The sequence below is a fragment of the Podarcis liolepis genome (genome assembly GCF_965112155.1).
Source record: "Podarcis liolepis genome assembly, chromosome: Z".
Taxonomy (NCBI): Eukaryota; Metazoa; Chordata; class Lepidosauria; order Squamata; family Lacertidae; genus Podarcis; species Podarcis liolepis.
Genome location: NC_139570.1, coordinates 26,656,548 through 26,672,345, shown reverse-complemented (window position 1 = coordinate 26,672,345; position 15,798 = coordinate 26,656,548). Strand labels below are relative to the sequence as shown.

The window sequence follows — 15,798 nt, the reverse complement described above, 5'->3', positions numbered from 1 at the left end:
AGGGTACCATTCTCTGACCACTCCCAGTGGCTTCATATAGATGTTAAACAGCATTATGGATAAGTTGATTACCTTCAGCACCCCACAGCATAACTGCCAAGGGGTCATAAAAATCACCCATGGTTGCTCTCTGAAACCAGTCTTATAAGAAGGAGAGAAGGCACTGTAACACAGTGCTTCAGTCTCCCATCCCACAACAGGTGGTCCAGGAGGATACCATCAAAAGCTGATGAGAGAACAAGAGTGACAGTTTTGAACTCCCCATGTCCCTCTCCCAGCAAAGGTCCCATCCATCAGGGAAACCCAAGGCCCATCCCGCCCCCAATCTAGGCATGAACCCAGAGAGAAATGGATCTCAATCAGAGATTGAAAACCCCTAGTCTGTAGGCCAGATTCAGCCCTCCTGGCATCTTAATTTGTCCTGCCCTGCCCTACCTAACTGCACCTATGATATAATACAATGTCAGGTGTGGGGCAGGTAAAGTCACGTCTGTAGAAGAACAGTCAGGAATCTGAGAATGCACTGAAATCTAAACCTCCCTATTCCCAGGTGATTCCGTTGCAGTCACCCACCATGGCTTTGCTTGCTTCACCCATTGTGTTTTCATAGTTTATAAATCAGGGAAGTAAGACCCTGAGAAGTGTCACAGTCTGCCAAATGATAAGCAATATCTTGAGCTGCATATTACAAGGTCTGTGCCAAGACACCTGTGTTTGCAAAGATCTTCAGCAGCACCAGAAAATGCCTCCCCCCTTCCGTGATTTTTCAGCTCCCTTTCGCAGAGAATGTTCACTTATTAATAAACATTCCCTCACTCTCAGTTGCTCTCAATTTTATCAAAGTGATGTCACCACATGGCCAAATATGATAGGCTGTGTGGTGTTCTGAAGTTACCCTGAAGGAACACGTGGGAGGAAAACTAATTGCAATAGCAAGTAGGAGAAACCATGACTCTAAGTGTGACTTTTTAAATCATGAATATTCACACAGAAGAAGGACATTACTTGCAGTGGGGTAGTACAAAGCCACCTACTAGACCAGTCTTACCCAAGTGAGTACCCGCCATAAGTTTTGCTCAACAATTTCCATGCACTGTAGCCAACATGGCCAATGACCAGGAATCTTGGAGTCCACCCAGTCCTAAACACTTGGATTCTGAGTTCAGATTTGCATAACCACAGGCATACACACAGATCTCACAATCCCTATAATGAACCTCTTTTTGTATGCACCTACAAGCATATGTCAAGGAGGGGACCTGTTTTCTAATGAGCTCTATGGTGATCTTTCCATGTTTGGTCATTGCATCTGCAGAAGGATGGATCATAGCCTAAGGCTGGTGGTATTCTGTTTTTCATTTGAGAAAAAGAGCTTTAGGAATTTCTGGGTTACCAAAATTGTTGATTTCTACCCCAAATTCCCAAATTCAGTTAAACTATTTGTGATGGACAGTGAAATATTATTTTCCTTATCCTTGATGTTTTTCTTTCCTTGCTGTAAAGTGTTGTTCGGGAAAATTAAAAAGATGGAAAGATAGAGAGATACAGACAAACATTACAAAACTATTACTGGATTATACACTTTAATATATTTTCCTTGATCTTGGTTCTTGAAATTGCAAGCATAAGAAAAGTGTTGTGAGGGGAGCTGAGTTTCCCTATAATTTTTGGCCCACAATGTCATGGCTTAACAGATTTGCCTAGCCTTCTAACTCTGCCTGATAACAAAGAAAAGATGGTGCTGGTAGCTGCTTTGATACAGGGTGAAAGTACATCATCTCCTCACTGCTGATTATTGAACATGTATAATTAATGCTTCATAATTTCATTGTCGCTTAAAAGAAAAAGAAGAAAGGGCTAGGGATGCAAATGTAACTGTGACTATAACAGAATGCAGTTTGCCCAAAGCATGATTGATGGAGGAAATATAAAATGAAGTATGCTCAGCATTTTTTAGTGCTTACGCTATGTCCTCCTTATTTCCTCTGCGCAAAACATTCAGCTTATAGTGAAGCCTGACCCATATGGCAGATTCATGTGGAGAATAATAGATGTGATGTTTGCAGTCATTCTTCCTTTTCCAGGGCAAATGAGGAAAAATTATAGAACAGTATGAAAATCATGTTCGGAACTGACAGTGTCGGGAATGACACCAAAAGCATCAGCAGCACATTGGCTCATGATCACAAGAGAAGAGGCAGGGTAGTGGGGTGATGCCATAGTATTCTCAGGCCTGTGGCTCTGGAGCCAGCGCCAGGTTTTATCACTAACATGACATGCAAAGGCTTATTTCAAGAAAGAACTGTGTGTGGGATCATAGGTTTGTCTGCAAAACACACCCCAACTCTCCAAAGCTCTTTCCCTATAACCCAAAGGCACATGGCTTTGATGTGGAACAGAGCAAGCTGCCTCAGACTTAGTCAAACCCAAGATCCATCTAGCTTAATATTGTATACTCTCCATGCTCTCCAGGGTTTCTGAAATGGGACACATCCAGCCCTACTTTGACATGCTGGGGATTGAACCTGGGACGTTCTACATGCAAGAACCACTTAGCTGTGGTCCTTCTTCGGATAGAGAAACACAGGAAGCTGCCTTGTACTGAGTCAGACCATTGGTCCATCTAGCGCAGTACTGCTTATTCTGACTGGCAGCTATTTTCCAGGGTTTTAGGCTGGGGTTTCTGGCAGTCCTACCTGGAAATGCCAGGTATTGAATTTAGGAGCTTTTACATGCAAAGCAGATGTTCTACCACTGAGCTGCAACCCTTCCCCTAGTGCTCAGAGGAAACAATCTGCACATGCTCATGCTCGGCTAGCCGCATGAGAGGGCAGAAGCTTGCTCAGAGCCCCACATAAGATCATAGAATTGTAGAGCTAGAAGGGACCATGTGGGTTATCTAGTCCAACCCCCTGCAATGCAGGAATCATTTGCCCAACATGAGACTCAAACCCACAACCCTTGAGTTATGCTTTACCAGCTGAGCTATCCCAGCAGTCTATGAGCTGAGTGTAGAGGAATATAAAAGCCCCCTCCCAGGGGCCCGCTCTAGGTCAGCCCCCGCCCCCAGGCACTGTGTCAATGACTCTGAGATTCTTTAGTAGAAAAAACAAAACTGGAAAAGCTTCTCATAAGGTTGAAATAACCCTGCTTAGGTTGCCTTTGTGCAGGCTTTCATTTTATGGTGATTTCACGCACTCTTTTTTCTTTATTATTATGCCCTTTGGTTTAAAAACAATGTGTCATGATATTTAAATGAAAGCCTATTGCCAGTGACGGCCCAGAATCATGCAACTTAAGTCAATGGAGGATGTCATTTAATGACTAGAGAGCAATCCAATTGCTTTCCTGCTGTGATGTGCACATTTAGTGACTACTGCTGTTCTTGGGGGGGGGGGCAATATCACTGCTGCTCATGACACCTTTTGGTACATTTTCTCACTAAGACCAAGATAAAAGTTTGATTAAAAGTTTAAGTAGCTATGGTTTGGTTTAGTGTTTTTTCTAATGGCTCTTCCTCTGGGTTAGCACAAAGTAGAAAAGGAAGCAAAATCTTAAAAGGATTTCCTGCTTGAAATATGAGCCCTCTTAAGTTTTAGTGGCAAAGCCAAGTCTGTAAAATGAAATCATTTCACTGAGAACAGATGCAGGGAGAAGAATTGTAGAAGAGTCACATACATCTGCTGTTGCGGGTGACACAATCTAGGTGGCCATGTGTCCTGCTTTACTGAGTACCGTCCTCTATTTCAAGAGCTGTCAAGCCCAGTCCTATATTGGAAAAGGGCTCTTTGGTTCCAGGAAAAGAACTATAAGAAGGGAAACCCAAACCCCTGAAGCTGCCCATCTATAATTAGCACTTGGACAACAGACTGAGCAGGCACTCAGTAGGTCATCATGCCATCCATAGTGGGAAAAGGGCAGTGGGGAGGTGAGGGGGGGGAAACAATGCAGGCTGGAGTCTCTGCCTACATGGGCATCTGTGTTGTAAACACATCCAACACATGGAGGAGAGTGCTATCAATGGCTACTACCCACAATGGCTATCCTCTGCTGCCACAGTTGGAGGAAGCAATGCTTCTGAGCACCAGTTGCTGGAAACCACAGGAGGGGAGAGTGCTCTTGTGCTCATCATCCAGAAAATATCTTCTTTCATTCTTGTGCTTATCCTTTGCTTTCCCTCTTTGCAATGTTTCTGTCTCAGATTCTCCCTTTCTCTCTCCTCTTTCTTTCTCTCCAGTTTGTTGCCCAGCCCAACTGCCAGCAGCTGCTAGCGACGCTTTGGTATGATGGCTTTCCCGGATGGCGGCGAAAGCACTGGGTGGTCAAGCTCTTGACATGCATCACCATTGGACTGCTGTTTCCCGTGCTTTCTGTGGCCTACTTGATTGCCCCTAAGAGCAGGCTGGGACTGTTCATCAAAAAGCCATTTATAAAGTTTATCTGCCACACTGGCTCCTACCTTACCTTTCTCTTCATGCTCCTACTGGCATCGCAGCACATTGTCAGGACTGACCTCCACATGCAGGGACCTCCTCCAACCATCGTTGAATGGATGATCCTCCCCTGGGTTCTAGGTAAACCACTGAATGCAAAAGCATGTGAGGGTTGATGGGATTTGCATGCAGATTAATTTGGTTTGGGGTGCTGTTTCCATGCAAATAGGTGTAGCACCATAATTTCCAAATCAGTAGCTATTGTCTCTTCTGCAGGTGAAAAATGGTCAAATAGTATCCTGAATTTAGCCTGTTTTTGCTACCAGTTTGGGATGGGGCTGAGGGAAGAAGATAGGTATAATTTTTTCCTTTTCTTTTCCTCATTTGTCATTAGTTTGTGCTTCTGATTAGGGTTAGCCAGGTGGTAGAAGTGAGTTAAAATATTTATAGGGGCAGCAGTGAAATGGTGTACAGTACAGTTTGTGAGGCACACTCTGCACTGTCACACCTTGGGGAAGCACTGTGACAGAGCACATGTTTCACATTCAAAAGGTCCCTGGTCCATTCTCTCACAGCTAGTAACAGTGGGTAATGAGTAAGATCTCTGGAGAGCTTCTGCCAGTCAGAGGAGCCAATGCTGGGCTAGATAGCTTATACCTGAAGGGAGGATTTAACGGTGCAACAGAATGCCCTAGATCAAACCTGTCTTTGATTTCTGAGCCTGAAGACATGGCTGCAAGACAAGAGAAAATAGCCATTTACAATCTATGAATTATTTAGCTTGTTCTCTGTGTTTATTCAAATGTTATTCTCAGTATTATATTATTATTTTTTGTCAGGATTGGGGAATTTGTGGCCCTCTAGATGTTGCTGAAATACAGCTCCCATCTTCCTTGACAACTGTCTAATAACACCTAGAAACCTATTGGAGTCTGCAGATTTTTAATGTGCCACCAGCCCCCTAAGTACAATTCTGTATTTGGGAATGGAAATGAGCCAAGGTATTTTGAACTTGGGATGGGAAACCTGCAGCCCTCCAGATGTTGCTGGGCAATCCCCCTCAGTCCTAAGCTATTGGCCAGGCTGGCTGGGACTGATGGCAGCTGGAGTCTAGCAACATAGGCTCCCCATCCCTGCTTTAGGCAAACAGATACTGCATTTGACCACATAATGACTGCATTTCTGGTGCCTTTTTTTTTCCTTTCCAAAAATGGGGGATGCAGTGAATTGCACGTTGGAGGCAGAGGAACAGATTGGGGGTGGGTGGCAGAGGTGGTTGCTGCTTCCCGTCCTTGTCTGGGTCCCAGAGCACAAGCCCAAGGTTAGCGACAGCAGTGGCAGTGGCAATGGCGGCAGCAGCAGCCTTAGCAGCCTCACCTCCTCCTGCTACCTCTGCTCAGGCAGGTGGGAGTGAGCAGGCTTCTTGGCTGGGTCCAAGCCAAGGCCAGAGCGCAGAGTGAGAGCCAACGGCACTTGCTTAAAGCAGGAGCCCCATGGCCAAGCTGCCTCCTTGCCTCTCAACTCCATGCGTTGCAAGGTGGCGGCAAGGGCAGCAGCAGCCCGGGCCTGGCTTTACCTTGCCTTGCCTCCTCCAGATACTGTACCTCCAGGTACAGTCCTCAGGACCCAGACTCCCAACCTCACTGCCTCAGGAGCCCCCATGCTGATCCCCATCTCGCCTCCCAATTTCCCCTGCAACTATTATGTGGGAAATGCCCTGGGACCGATTTTAGGGTCTGAAAAAGGGATGTAGGACTATTACAAGGTGGCGACCAGTATGCGGTGAAATACTGCTGATACATTTGTACAGGTGCTGTTTCCAAGGGCTGCACGTAGAAAACCAGCTGCCAAGAATATGAGAGCCATGCTGGATTGGCACAGTGGCATTCTGCTCTCATAGCACCCATCCAGATGCCTGCAAGCAGACTGTAGGGGAAAATTCACTCCCCTTTGTCTCAACTTTCCCTGTAGGAGATTTTTTTCCTACAGGTGCATCCTTTGAAAACAGCCCCTCTGCAGATGGATGGAGATCATCACACTCACTTAAAATAACTCATCATAATAATTCTCGCAAAGGTCAAATAATGGAACGATAATGGATGTTGTTTTAACTAAAGCTCTCAAAAACATTTTACTGGGTGAGCTGGATGATTCATGTGGGCAAAGTAGGCTTTTTTGTTTTTCCTTTCCTTCCAATTATTTTTTTAATGTCCACTTCAACCTGTATGCAGCACTAGTAAAATGTTAAGAGTGAAAAGCTAAGCTTTCTCAGGTATGAAGTACTAGATGGTGACATTGTCTCTTTTTGTCCTGCTGTTCTATATAAGGGGATTAGCTTAATTAGGATGAGCCTGGCAAATAAGCACGCTTCCATAAACACACATATTTCTTCGCCTCTTTCAGGTTAAGCTGCCCTGACCTCAAAGCAGCTGTGGGCATATAGGAGAACTCAAGCTATGAAGAAAACATATCCAGTCATTAGCTCCTGGACTATTAGCATCATGGATGATTAGCAAGCTTTCAGCCTAAGAAAGAATGCTCTCCCAGCATTATTAGAATGTTCCAGCAGCAGCACTTTCATTTGGTGGACATAACAGCCAGCCACATATAGATTTCCAGCTTATTTCATGCACTTCACAAACCCTTACACAGGAAACACAGAGGGTCGCTAGACATTTTGACAGATTCAGTCTCCTTGCTGCTACACTAAACTACATCAGTGAAGAAAATGTACTGTAGATTGTGGCTGCAATTTGATGTCACTATAAGCCATAGTCTGTTATGACAGGAACATGCCTAGCCTTACCATGGCTGCAAAAATAAGTGCCTCTGAGTCTCTACTTTTGCTATGAAGGAAGCTGCCTGTGAATAAGAGTCAGGCTATCAGGAGCTTGTGAGCAGGACTAGTTAACAGGGGTGTTTGCAAGGGCATTTAGTAGCGGAGTTGGAGATGGGAGACCCCAAGGTCTGCATCATGGTGCAAGAGGCATGAACAAGAGGCATGAATGGTGAGGGAGCTGCTGCAGTGACCTTCAGCACCTGTGCCATGTTTGTTTTCTCGCCTGAGCGTGTACAAAGGCACACATGCTGCAAGTGTAAGTTGGTTGCCTGATCAGCTTTACAGGAAGATACAAGGGGAACAACTATCTTGAACCTGATCCTTACCAGTAGGGAAGAACTGGTATATGAGGTAGAAGGGTCTGAAACCCAAGCCCTTTGACGAACAGCTAAGGGAGTTGGGTATGGAGAGATGTGATATGATACACATCTTCAACAAGCTAAAGCGCTGCCACATGGAAGATGAAGCAAGTTTGTTTTACGTAGCTCCAGAGGGTAGGACCTGAACCAATGGATTCAGATTACAAAATAGTAGATTTGGATTAAACATTAGGAAGAACTTTCTAATGTTAAGAGCTGTTCAACCATGGAATGGACTGCTTCTGAAGGTGCTGGGATTGCATTCCTTGCAGGTTTTAAAACAGATGTTGGATGACCATCTGGGATTTTTTGGCTGTATATCATGCATTGCAGGGGGCTGAACTAGACCAGGGGTGGCCAACTCCCAAGAGACTGTGATCTACTCACAGAATTAAAAACTGGCAGTGATCTACCCCCTTTTGGGGGGTTCAGGCCAAAGTTGTTGAACTTTTTTTAGGCAGGAGGAAAGCCCCAATTTTTGAGGATTCAAGCCTAAGCTCAAGGGAGAAAGGGGAACAACCACTCATCAACAGATTGCTGGGGAAACAAACAGCCTCACTGAGTAAACCCCGTTTTCCGTTCTCCAGATTGTGTGACAATGGAGGGCGGGACGAGGGGCAGGGCCGGATTCTTTTTTTACCAGTGCTAAGGAAAGGGACCCAGCGATCAACCATGATCTACCAAAACCTCCTGGGGATCTACCAGTAGATTGTGATTGACCTGCTGGACATCCCTGGACTAGATGACCCTTGGAGTCCTTCTATGAGTCATCTAGTCCAATGCATTTGATACATTATTTTTAAAACAGAGTTTTCCAGCTAAGTTGTATACAGAGTAGACCCACTGAAAGTAATGTATTTAAGTTAGACATGTTCATCAATTTCAGTAGATCTACTCTGAATAGGACTGATGTTGGCTGCTACCCAGAGTAATAGCATCACATCATCACTCAGATTTAGTGATGCAGCCAATCAGATATAGCCATGTGATGGCACTACAAAGCCAGTTCAGAGTGAATACAAAACTTCACTCTGAATGGGAGAACTTCTCTCTGTGTCAAAGCCTCATCCAGACACACAAATATCCCTGAAAGGTTAATTCTCCTGACTGCAATTAATCTCACATAGATCTCATGGGACCTAAAGGCAGGGGCAGACCTAGGGGTTATTTAGGTTGGCCCCCAACAAGGGTGCAGGCCCAGTGGGGCACAAAAATCCTGTCTCTCCACTCTGGATTGGAGTGGCCAGGAGCCTTCCCATCCATGCACTCCCTGGGCCACTCCTATGCTGCTCTGAGCAGCTGGACAAGGTGTACAGGCTCCTCAGCAGAGGAATCCAGTTGCTGTTATGGGACTTTGCAGCAGTCCTGCGGGCCCCTCAGTGGGCCAATGGCAATATTAGAAGTCTGAGTGGAGTGCCTTATAGGGCTTAGAGCAAAGAAAGACAGAGAGAGCAGGAGGGAAAAAAAGGAAGGGAGGACGGAAGGAGGCAGACGGAAAGAACTGAGCAGAGAGAGGCAGACAGACTGACGGAAGAGGAAGAGGAGGGGAGGAGCAGAGCTCAATGGCACAGAGGGAGTCAGTGTCATAATGTGAAAGGCAACAAAAAGTAAACTCCTTTAGTTTCTTGTCCGTGGTCTCTCCCAGTTTTGGAGGCACCGATACATCTCCTTGTCAAGGGTGCAAGGGAGCCTAGGTCCGCATCTGCCTACAGGCAAGCTGAAATTATGAATAAAAAAGACAGGTTGATTTTAAAAAGAGGGGGGGAAAGACAAATCATCCCATTGCAGCTTTGCATTGTATTCTTACAGCTCAGCTGCACAGCTTCTAAAAACGAAGCTGAGAGTGATTATCTGAGTTGAAACACCAGAACAGCGGGAACTAGTCATTGCGTAAAAGAACGTGCTCACAGCACATGCCTGCAAGCAGGCTCCTAACTAGGTAGTATTTCTTAATGCCCCTCTCTCTGTCTCTGCTTAAATTGTGCAAAACACCTCTGCGGAAACAAAAGGGATTACAGGGGAACAAACAAGCAAAGGATGAATTGGTTGTAAATAAAATGATGGTGCTTCTTTTGTTTCGGGAGTCTTCGTACTGTTTCAATCTTGTCTTTAACAGTCAAAATAAATTAAAAAATTGTCGAGTAGCACCTTAGATCATGGCCACTGGTCCCATCATCTCCTGGCAAATAGAAGGGGAAGAAATGGAGGCAATGAGAGATTTCACTTTCTTGGGCTCCATGATCACTGCAGATGGTGACAGCAGCCACAAAATTAAAAGACGCCTGCTTCTTGGGAGAAAAGCAATGACAAACCTAGACAGCATCTTAAAAAGTAGAAACATCACCTTGCCAACAAAGGTCCGTATAGTAAAAGCTATGGTTTTCCCAGTAGTGATGTATGGAAGTGAGAGCTGGACCATAAAGAAGGCTGATCGCTGAAGAATGGATGCTTTTGAATTATGGTGCTGGAGGAGACTCTTGAGAGTCCCATGGACTGCAAGAAGACCAAACCTATCCATTCTTAAGGAAATCAGCCCTGAGTGCTTCCTGGAAGGACAGATCGTGAAGCTGAGGCTCCAATACTTTGGCCACCTCACAAGAAGAGAAGACTCCCTGGAAAAGACCCTGATGTTGGGAAAGACTGAGGGCACAAGGAGAAGGGGACAACAGAGGACGGGATGGTTGGACAGTATTCTCGAAGCTACCAGCATGAGTCTGACCAAACTGCGGGAGGAAGTGGAAGACAGGAGTGCCTGGTGTGCTCTGGTTCATGGGGTCACGAAGAGTCGGACACGACTAAACAACTAAACAACAACAACAAAGCATCTTAGAGACCAACTAGGTTTGTTCATGCACACAAAAGCTTATACCCAGAACAAACTTAGTTGGTCTCTAAGGTGCTACTTGACAATTTTTTAATTTTTTAATTTATTTCGACTGTGTAAGACCAACACGGCTGCCTACCTGAATCTTGCTTTAACAGGTTGTGTTTGTCTCCAAAAAGAAAGATATAGTGGGGCTATTGGTTAAACTGCAAAGGGAAGGCATTGTTTCATAGCAAAAAAAGTATTTCCTTCTTTAAAGGGGGGGAGGGGGAGAAAATATGAAATGCCTCCTTCTAAAAAAGGAGGGAGACAAACGGAAAGAACAGTCACGTTCCATGCAGACGGCATGGCAGTAACTATAGTAACAATTCTAACAATGATTACTCGCAGTGAATGTAACATATGGGGTTCTTCATCAGAATCCACTCCACTGATTTGTTTGAACAGGCAAAAGAAAAAGAAGAAGATGATGATTTTGGTAGAAAAATAAAACATTCCTTAACCAGTCTCATCATGATGATGATACTGAAATCACAGTTCAAAAGAAAGTGAAAGATAAGATTTTGTTAAGTTTTCATGAGGCCAGGGTGCATGCAAATAAGTTTCATTAGTACAAGGATCTACATTTGTACAATGAACTTTCCCACCTGCCTCTGCCCGGCCACACGCTCCTTGGGTCTGTTCTGGGGGCCTCCCCCAACCCTCTGGAGCAGATCCGTAGAGGGCAAGGGATGCACAGAGGGAGGAGAGCATGCAAAGTTTCACAGGGCAAGCAAAAATCATTGCACAAATGGAACAAGTGCAATGGATGCCTCTCATTGATTCAACTCTCTCTTTCCCTGTTGTTTAGTGACCATAAGGAAATGGAAGGGTCCAACATGGCTGGGTGCCTTTTCTTTTTGTTTCATTTGCTTGTCTTGTTCATTGTTTTTTCTTGCTGGGCGAATGTAGATAGAATTGATATTATATTTTGATAAAGCTCAATTAATGCATATTCAGGCCTGTAGTGATAGGATAAAAAAAAATAAACTGGTAGTGGTGAAACATATCATCCCCTTTTTGGGTCTTCCAATTCTAGGCAGAATCAATGTTTGGAGGGTGAGCAGACACTCCATTTAGGAACACAGGAGGCTGCCTATTTGGTCTATCCAGGCCGGGGACATTCCCAGTCCTTCCCGGAGATACCAGGAATTGAACCACGGACCTCCTGCATGCAAAGCAGATGCTCTACTACGGAGCTATATAATAATTTGCACACAAAAAATTAATGCATGAAAGTCAGAGAGGCTGATGAGTAGCCCCAGTCTCCCTCTTTGCATTGACTCTGCATGGAATTTGATGGGGCTGAAAAGGGATATAAATGGGCACACAGATATGGATGGTGTGTAAAGCTACGTTACACAGAGCTGGCTCACTGAACTGGCCCATCTCACCGTCCACTGTCCCTCTTTAACTGGCAGAAACTCTTTAAGGTCTCAGCTTGGCAGAGGCTTTACCAAGAGAAGGGACAATGACTCAGTTGCAGGAACCGAGCACCAAAGGCTTGCTTCAGCATGGTCCACTGTCACGTCTCCAGTGCGCAGCCTGAATGCCAAAATGGGGAAATCAAAAGCCACTATTATGCTTGGGTCAAGAGGGGTGGCATGAACAGTCTCTAACAACTTAGGAAAGAGACTGTCTCTAATAAAAAAGGAAAGAGATACTCCCCCTCCCCACCTCCAAATAGCTTTTTTTCAAAGTTAAGCTGAATTTTCTCAAAGCAAACTGCTCTTGCTGCACTTCCATCTTAATATAAAAACGGTTAAATGTACGCTTCTTCCAGGGGCTTTTAAACCTTTTCCATTTGAAGTGGCAGCTCAGCTACTTATGCTTGTACTAGTCCTTCCACATCAAGCCATATTTCACATCCTGTCAGAGCAGACTACTTAAAAGCAGCATCATTATGTTTTTTCAGAAACAAAGGAGTGGCAAAAGGGGATCGCTGAATCTTGCTTCTGAGCCACTGTTTTTAAATAGTGTTTTCATAACGTCCTGTTTACTCTGCTTTGGTGGCCAGTGAATGTGTCTCATGGAAATGAACTCTCTTTCCTTAGGTTTTATCTGGGGCGAAATCAAAGAAATGTGGGACGGAGGCTTCAATGAGTATGTTCATGACTGGTGGAACCTGATGGATTTTGCAATGAACTCTCTCTACCTGGCAACGATCTCTCTGAAAATTGTTGCATATGTCAAGGTATCATTACCATGGAGCATGTGTGTGTGCACTCGTTAGCACTGGGGTAGCTAACCTGTGACCTGCAAGTCATATTTATGCTCTTAAGGGTTTTTGTAGCTCCCCCATAGCCTTCCCCCCATTTGTCATTTTTAAATTAAAAAATCACTTACTTTAAAAATAACAATACATGTTTTTACTGACCACTTCCATGTGTAAGTAAATGCCAAAAGCGTCTTGTGACCCCCTTCAAATCTTTTTTTTTAACCATCCACTTTTGCAACTCTTGACATTGGGCCCCCCAAAACATTAGTCACTCCTGCTTTAGTGTCAGGCTTCTCCAAGATATTGGCTTTCTTTCTTTCTCTCTCCCTGCCAACCTGTGAGTCCTCAGATGTTGTTGAACTACAACTCCCATCACCCCTAGTTAGCAAGGCCAGAGCTCAGGTATGATGGGAGTTGTAGTCCAACAACATCTGGGGACCCACAGGTTGAGAACCGCTGGAACATATCAAATTCTCTGTGAATTCTATGATTACATTACAATTTGGGGGTATGATCAAGTTCAGGCATTTCCTGTTTGCATATCTGGAGTCTTGGGGATGTCTGCTTCTTCACCCTTTGAACTTTTTGACACAGACTCACCTCTCCCCCCACCCCTTATTGGCCTCATTCATGGTTCTTAGCATCTTGTCTGCACTAGCACTAACCACATCAAGCTCTTAACCAGGGTTTGCAAACTCAGTTCAAATAAATGCTGATTTCAAATCCTGATTAGAAGTGGAATCCTATACGTGTATGCTCAGACATAATCCTGATGCATGTGGGACTTACTCTCAGATGTATAGTATTGTGGTCTGCAATGTGAACTTGGTTGCCATCAAATGCAGCTGTAAATGATAAACTATGGCTAGGGTGGACTTGGAAAGTGATGATGAATGAGTAACCAGTTCCTTATCCGACACCCACTTTGCAAACCATGGTGTTCAAGAAGCCAGTGTTACATGCATCAGAAATGTATCTTGCTTGTGCACCAAGCAGCTGTGTCACTATCTACATGTATTGATGATGGATGGTGCAAGGTGGGCAGTGGTACAACTGCATTTTAACAGTTTTAGAATTTAACAATGAAACACCAGAGGATTGCAGCACCAAGAGATCAAAGGCAACAAAAGAAAGAGGGGAGATCTGAAACCATGCAAGTTAACATCTATTAGATAATTGTGGAGTTTGAGCACCAACCTCTCTTCAGAAGTCAAGGCAGTGCTCACCTGACCTATCACTGGCATCGCTGCACATTTCCAGGAGGGAAAGGGGAAGGGGCATGTTGGCTGGGAGGGTGAAACAGTGCAAACACACCCGCAGGGTTGGCTCCACCTGCACATTAGCACCATACCAACCATCCCACCACTTATCCCTCCTAGTCAGGTGTAGTGACACCAGTGATGGGAATCAAGTAAGCACAGCCACTCTTCCATACTGACTGCTACTGTACATGTCCGTGCTCACGGGTTACTTGAATTCATGAGTTACATGTGCTACCCTGAAGGTGTGACATTTGGCATCTTTTATGTGGAACCTGTTGCTTTGCAGGGCGTTGGGCAAGATGACCCATTTTCCAGTTCTACAGTTCTATTATTCTAAGACATGGGGGCCAATTGCACTGTGCCATTATTTGCTTTAATTATTTATGAGGTGTTGTCCAAAAATCACCACATCCTAATTTTGGACCTAAACATAGGAAAAGATTGGTTTATTTGCAGGATGAAAATGGCAGTCAGCATCTAAACTGGTTTTTTGACTTGGAGCGCCAAATGCTCCAAGACAGGAGACTAAAATGCTGAGATCAAATGGGGCAGGGCGGGGATGGAGGGGTGCATGTACACTTGAATGCAAATGACCTGCGTTTGGATTGTGTGAGGGCCGGAGGATGGAAAGACCATGGCTCAGTCACAGAACATTTGCCTTAAATGCAAAAGGTCCCAGATCTCCATTCCCCAATGTTCCATTCCCCCAAAATCTGGAGAGCTACTGCCAGTCAGTAGACAAAACTGAGCTAGATGGACCAATGACCTGGCTCAGTATAAAGCAGCCTCATTGTTTGTTGAAGGGCTGTAGCTCAGTGGTAGAGCATCTGCTTTGCACTCAAGAAGATCTCACATTCAATTCCTGGCATCTCCAGGTAGGGCTGCCTAAAATCCTGGAGATCCTCTGCCAGTCATTGTAGGCAATACTGAGCTAGATAGGCCATTGGTCTGACTCAGTATAAAGCAGCTTCCTGATTTGATTATGGACAAGCCTGGACAGAAGGGATGCTGTAAAACAGTAGTTGCATTTGCTGAGTCATGGCTGGTGTGACAATGCATGTTTCTCACTGCAGATTGATTGGGCAGTCCTGGGTGTGTGTGTGAATGTGAGTGGCAAGAGCCAATAGAGGCCAAATTGTCTCAAGTCCGTGCCATATTTGGACCTTAGTGACAGATCTGTCCTGCATGGGAAGCGGATGTAAAAGTGCTTCACCAAAGGAAATTCCAGCAGGCCCGTGCTACTCAGAAGAAGGCTTATGTTCTTGCCATGGCTGATGAAGACCAAATTGTAGCTCATGCTTGAATTGGCAGTTGGCAAAGAATCATTGCATGATTAGGCATTAGAATAGTCTCAGTGTTCTCACACCTCTTGATCGCATCCATAACAAGAAATCTCTTTCCAATGCCAAGTTTTCCTTCCACCATGTACTTGCAGTGAGGATGCACTTGCTGCACAGTTTCCTGCTGAGCAAAGTCAAAGGAATCATATACTTCAAGTGCATATGCAGAGTGACAGCCAGGGATGGCCCAAGACATTTTGGAACCTGAAGCAGACCTCAAAATGGCATTTCCCCCCTCCCCGCCAGGGAAGAAGGGGTAAGGGAAGATCTACATCAGAAACAAAGGGCAGGAGAGAAAGATCTACATTTAGATCTGCTGCCCTGGTGGTTCCTGCCAACTGAGGCAGTTTCCTCACCTTGCCTCATGGGTGGGCCGGCCCTGGTGACAGCAGAGCCAAGCTCTTAGGTACCAGAGCTCTGCTCTTCACACATCAATCCTTGCTTCAGGGTTTTCAGACAGTACAAAACTTGCAGCATCCAGATA

The 15,798-nt window shown here is 44.9% G+C and overlaps 1 protein-coding gene across 7 annotated transcripts in view; it reads left to right on the top strand.

Moving 5' to 3' along the window:
- TRPC5 (transient receptor potential cation channel subfamily C member 5) overlaps positions 1 to 15,798 on the top strand; it is a 174,930-nt gene that overhangs the window by 111,289 nt on the left and 47,843 nt on the right. For all 7 annotated transcript variants that reach the window (XM_083485028.1, XM_083485023.1, XM_083485026.1 and 4 more), the window contains 2 exons: positions 4,238 to 4,574; positions 12,549 to 12,688. In XM_083485028.1, the coding sequence (XP_083341154.1) occupies positions 4,238 to 4,574; positions 12,549 to 12,688 (477 nt within the window). The remainder of the gene's footprint in view (positions 1 to 4,237; positions 4,575 to 12,548; positions 12,689 to 15,798) is intronic.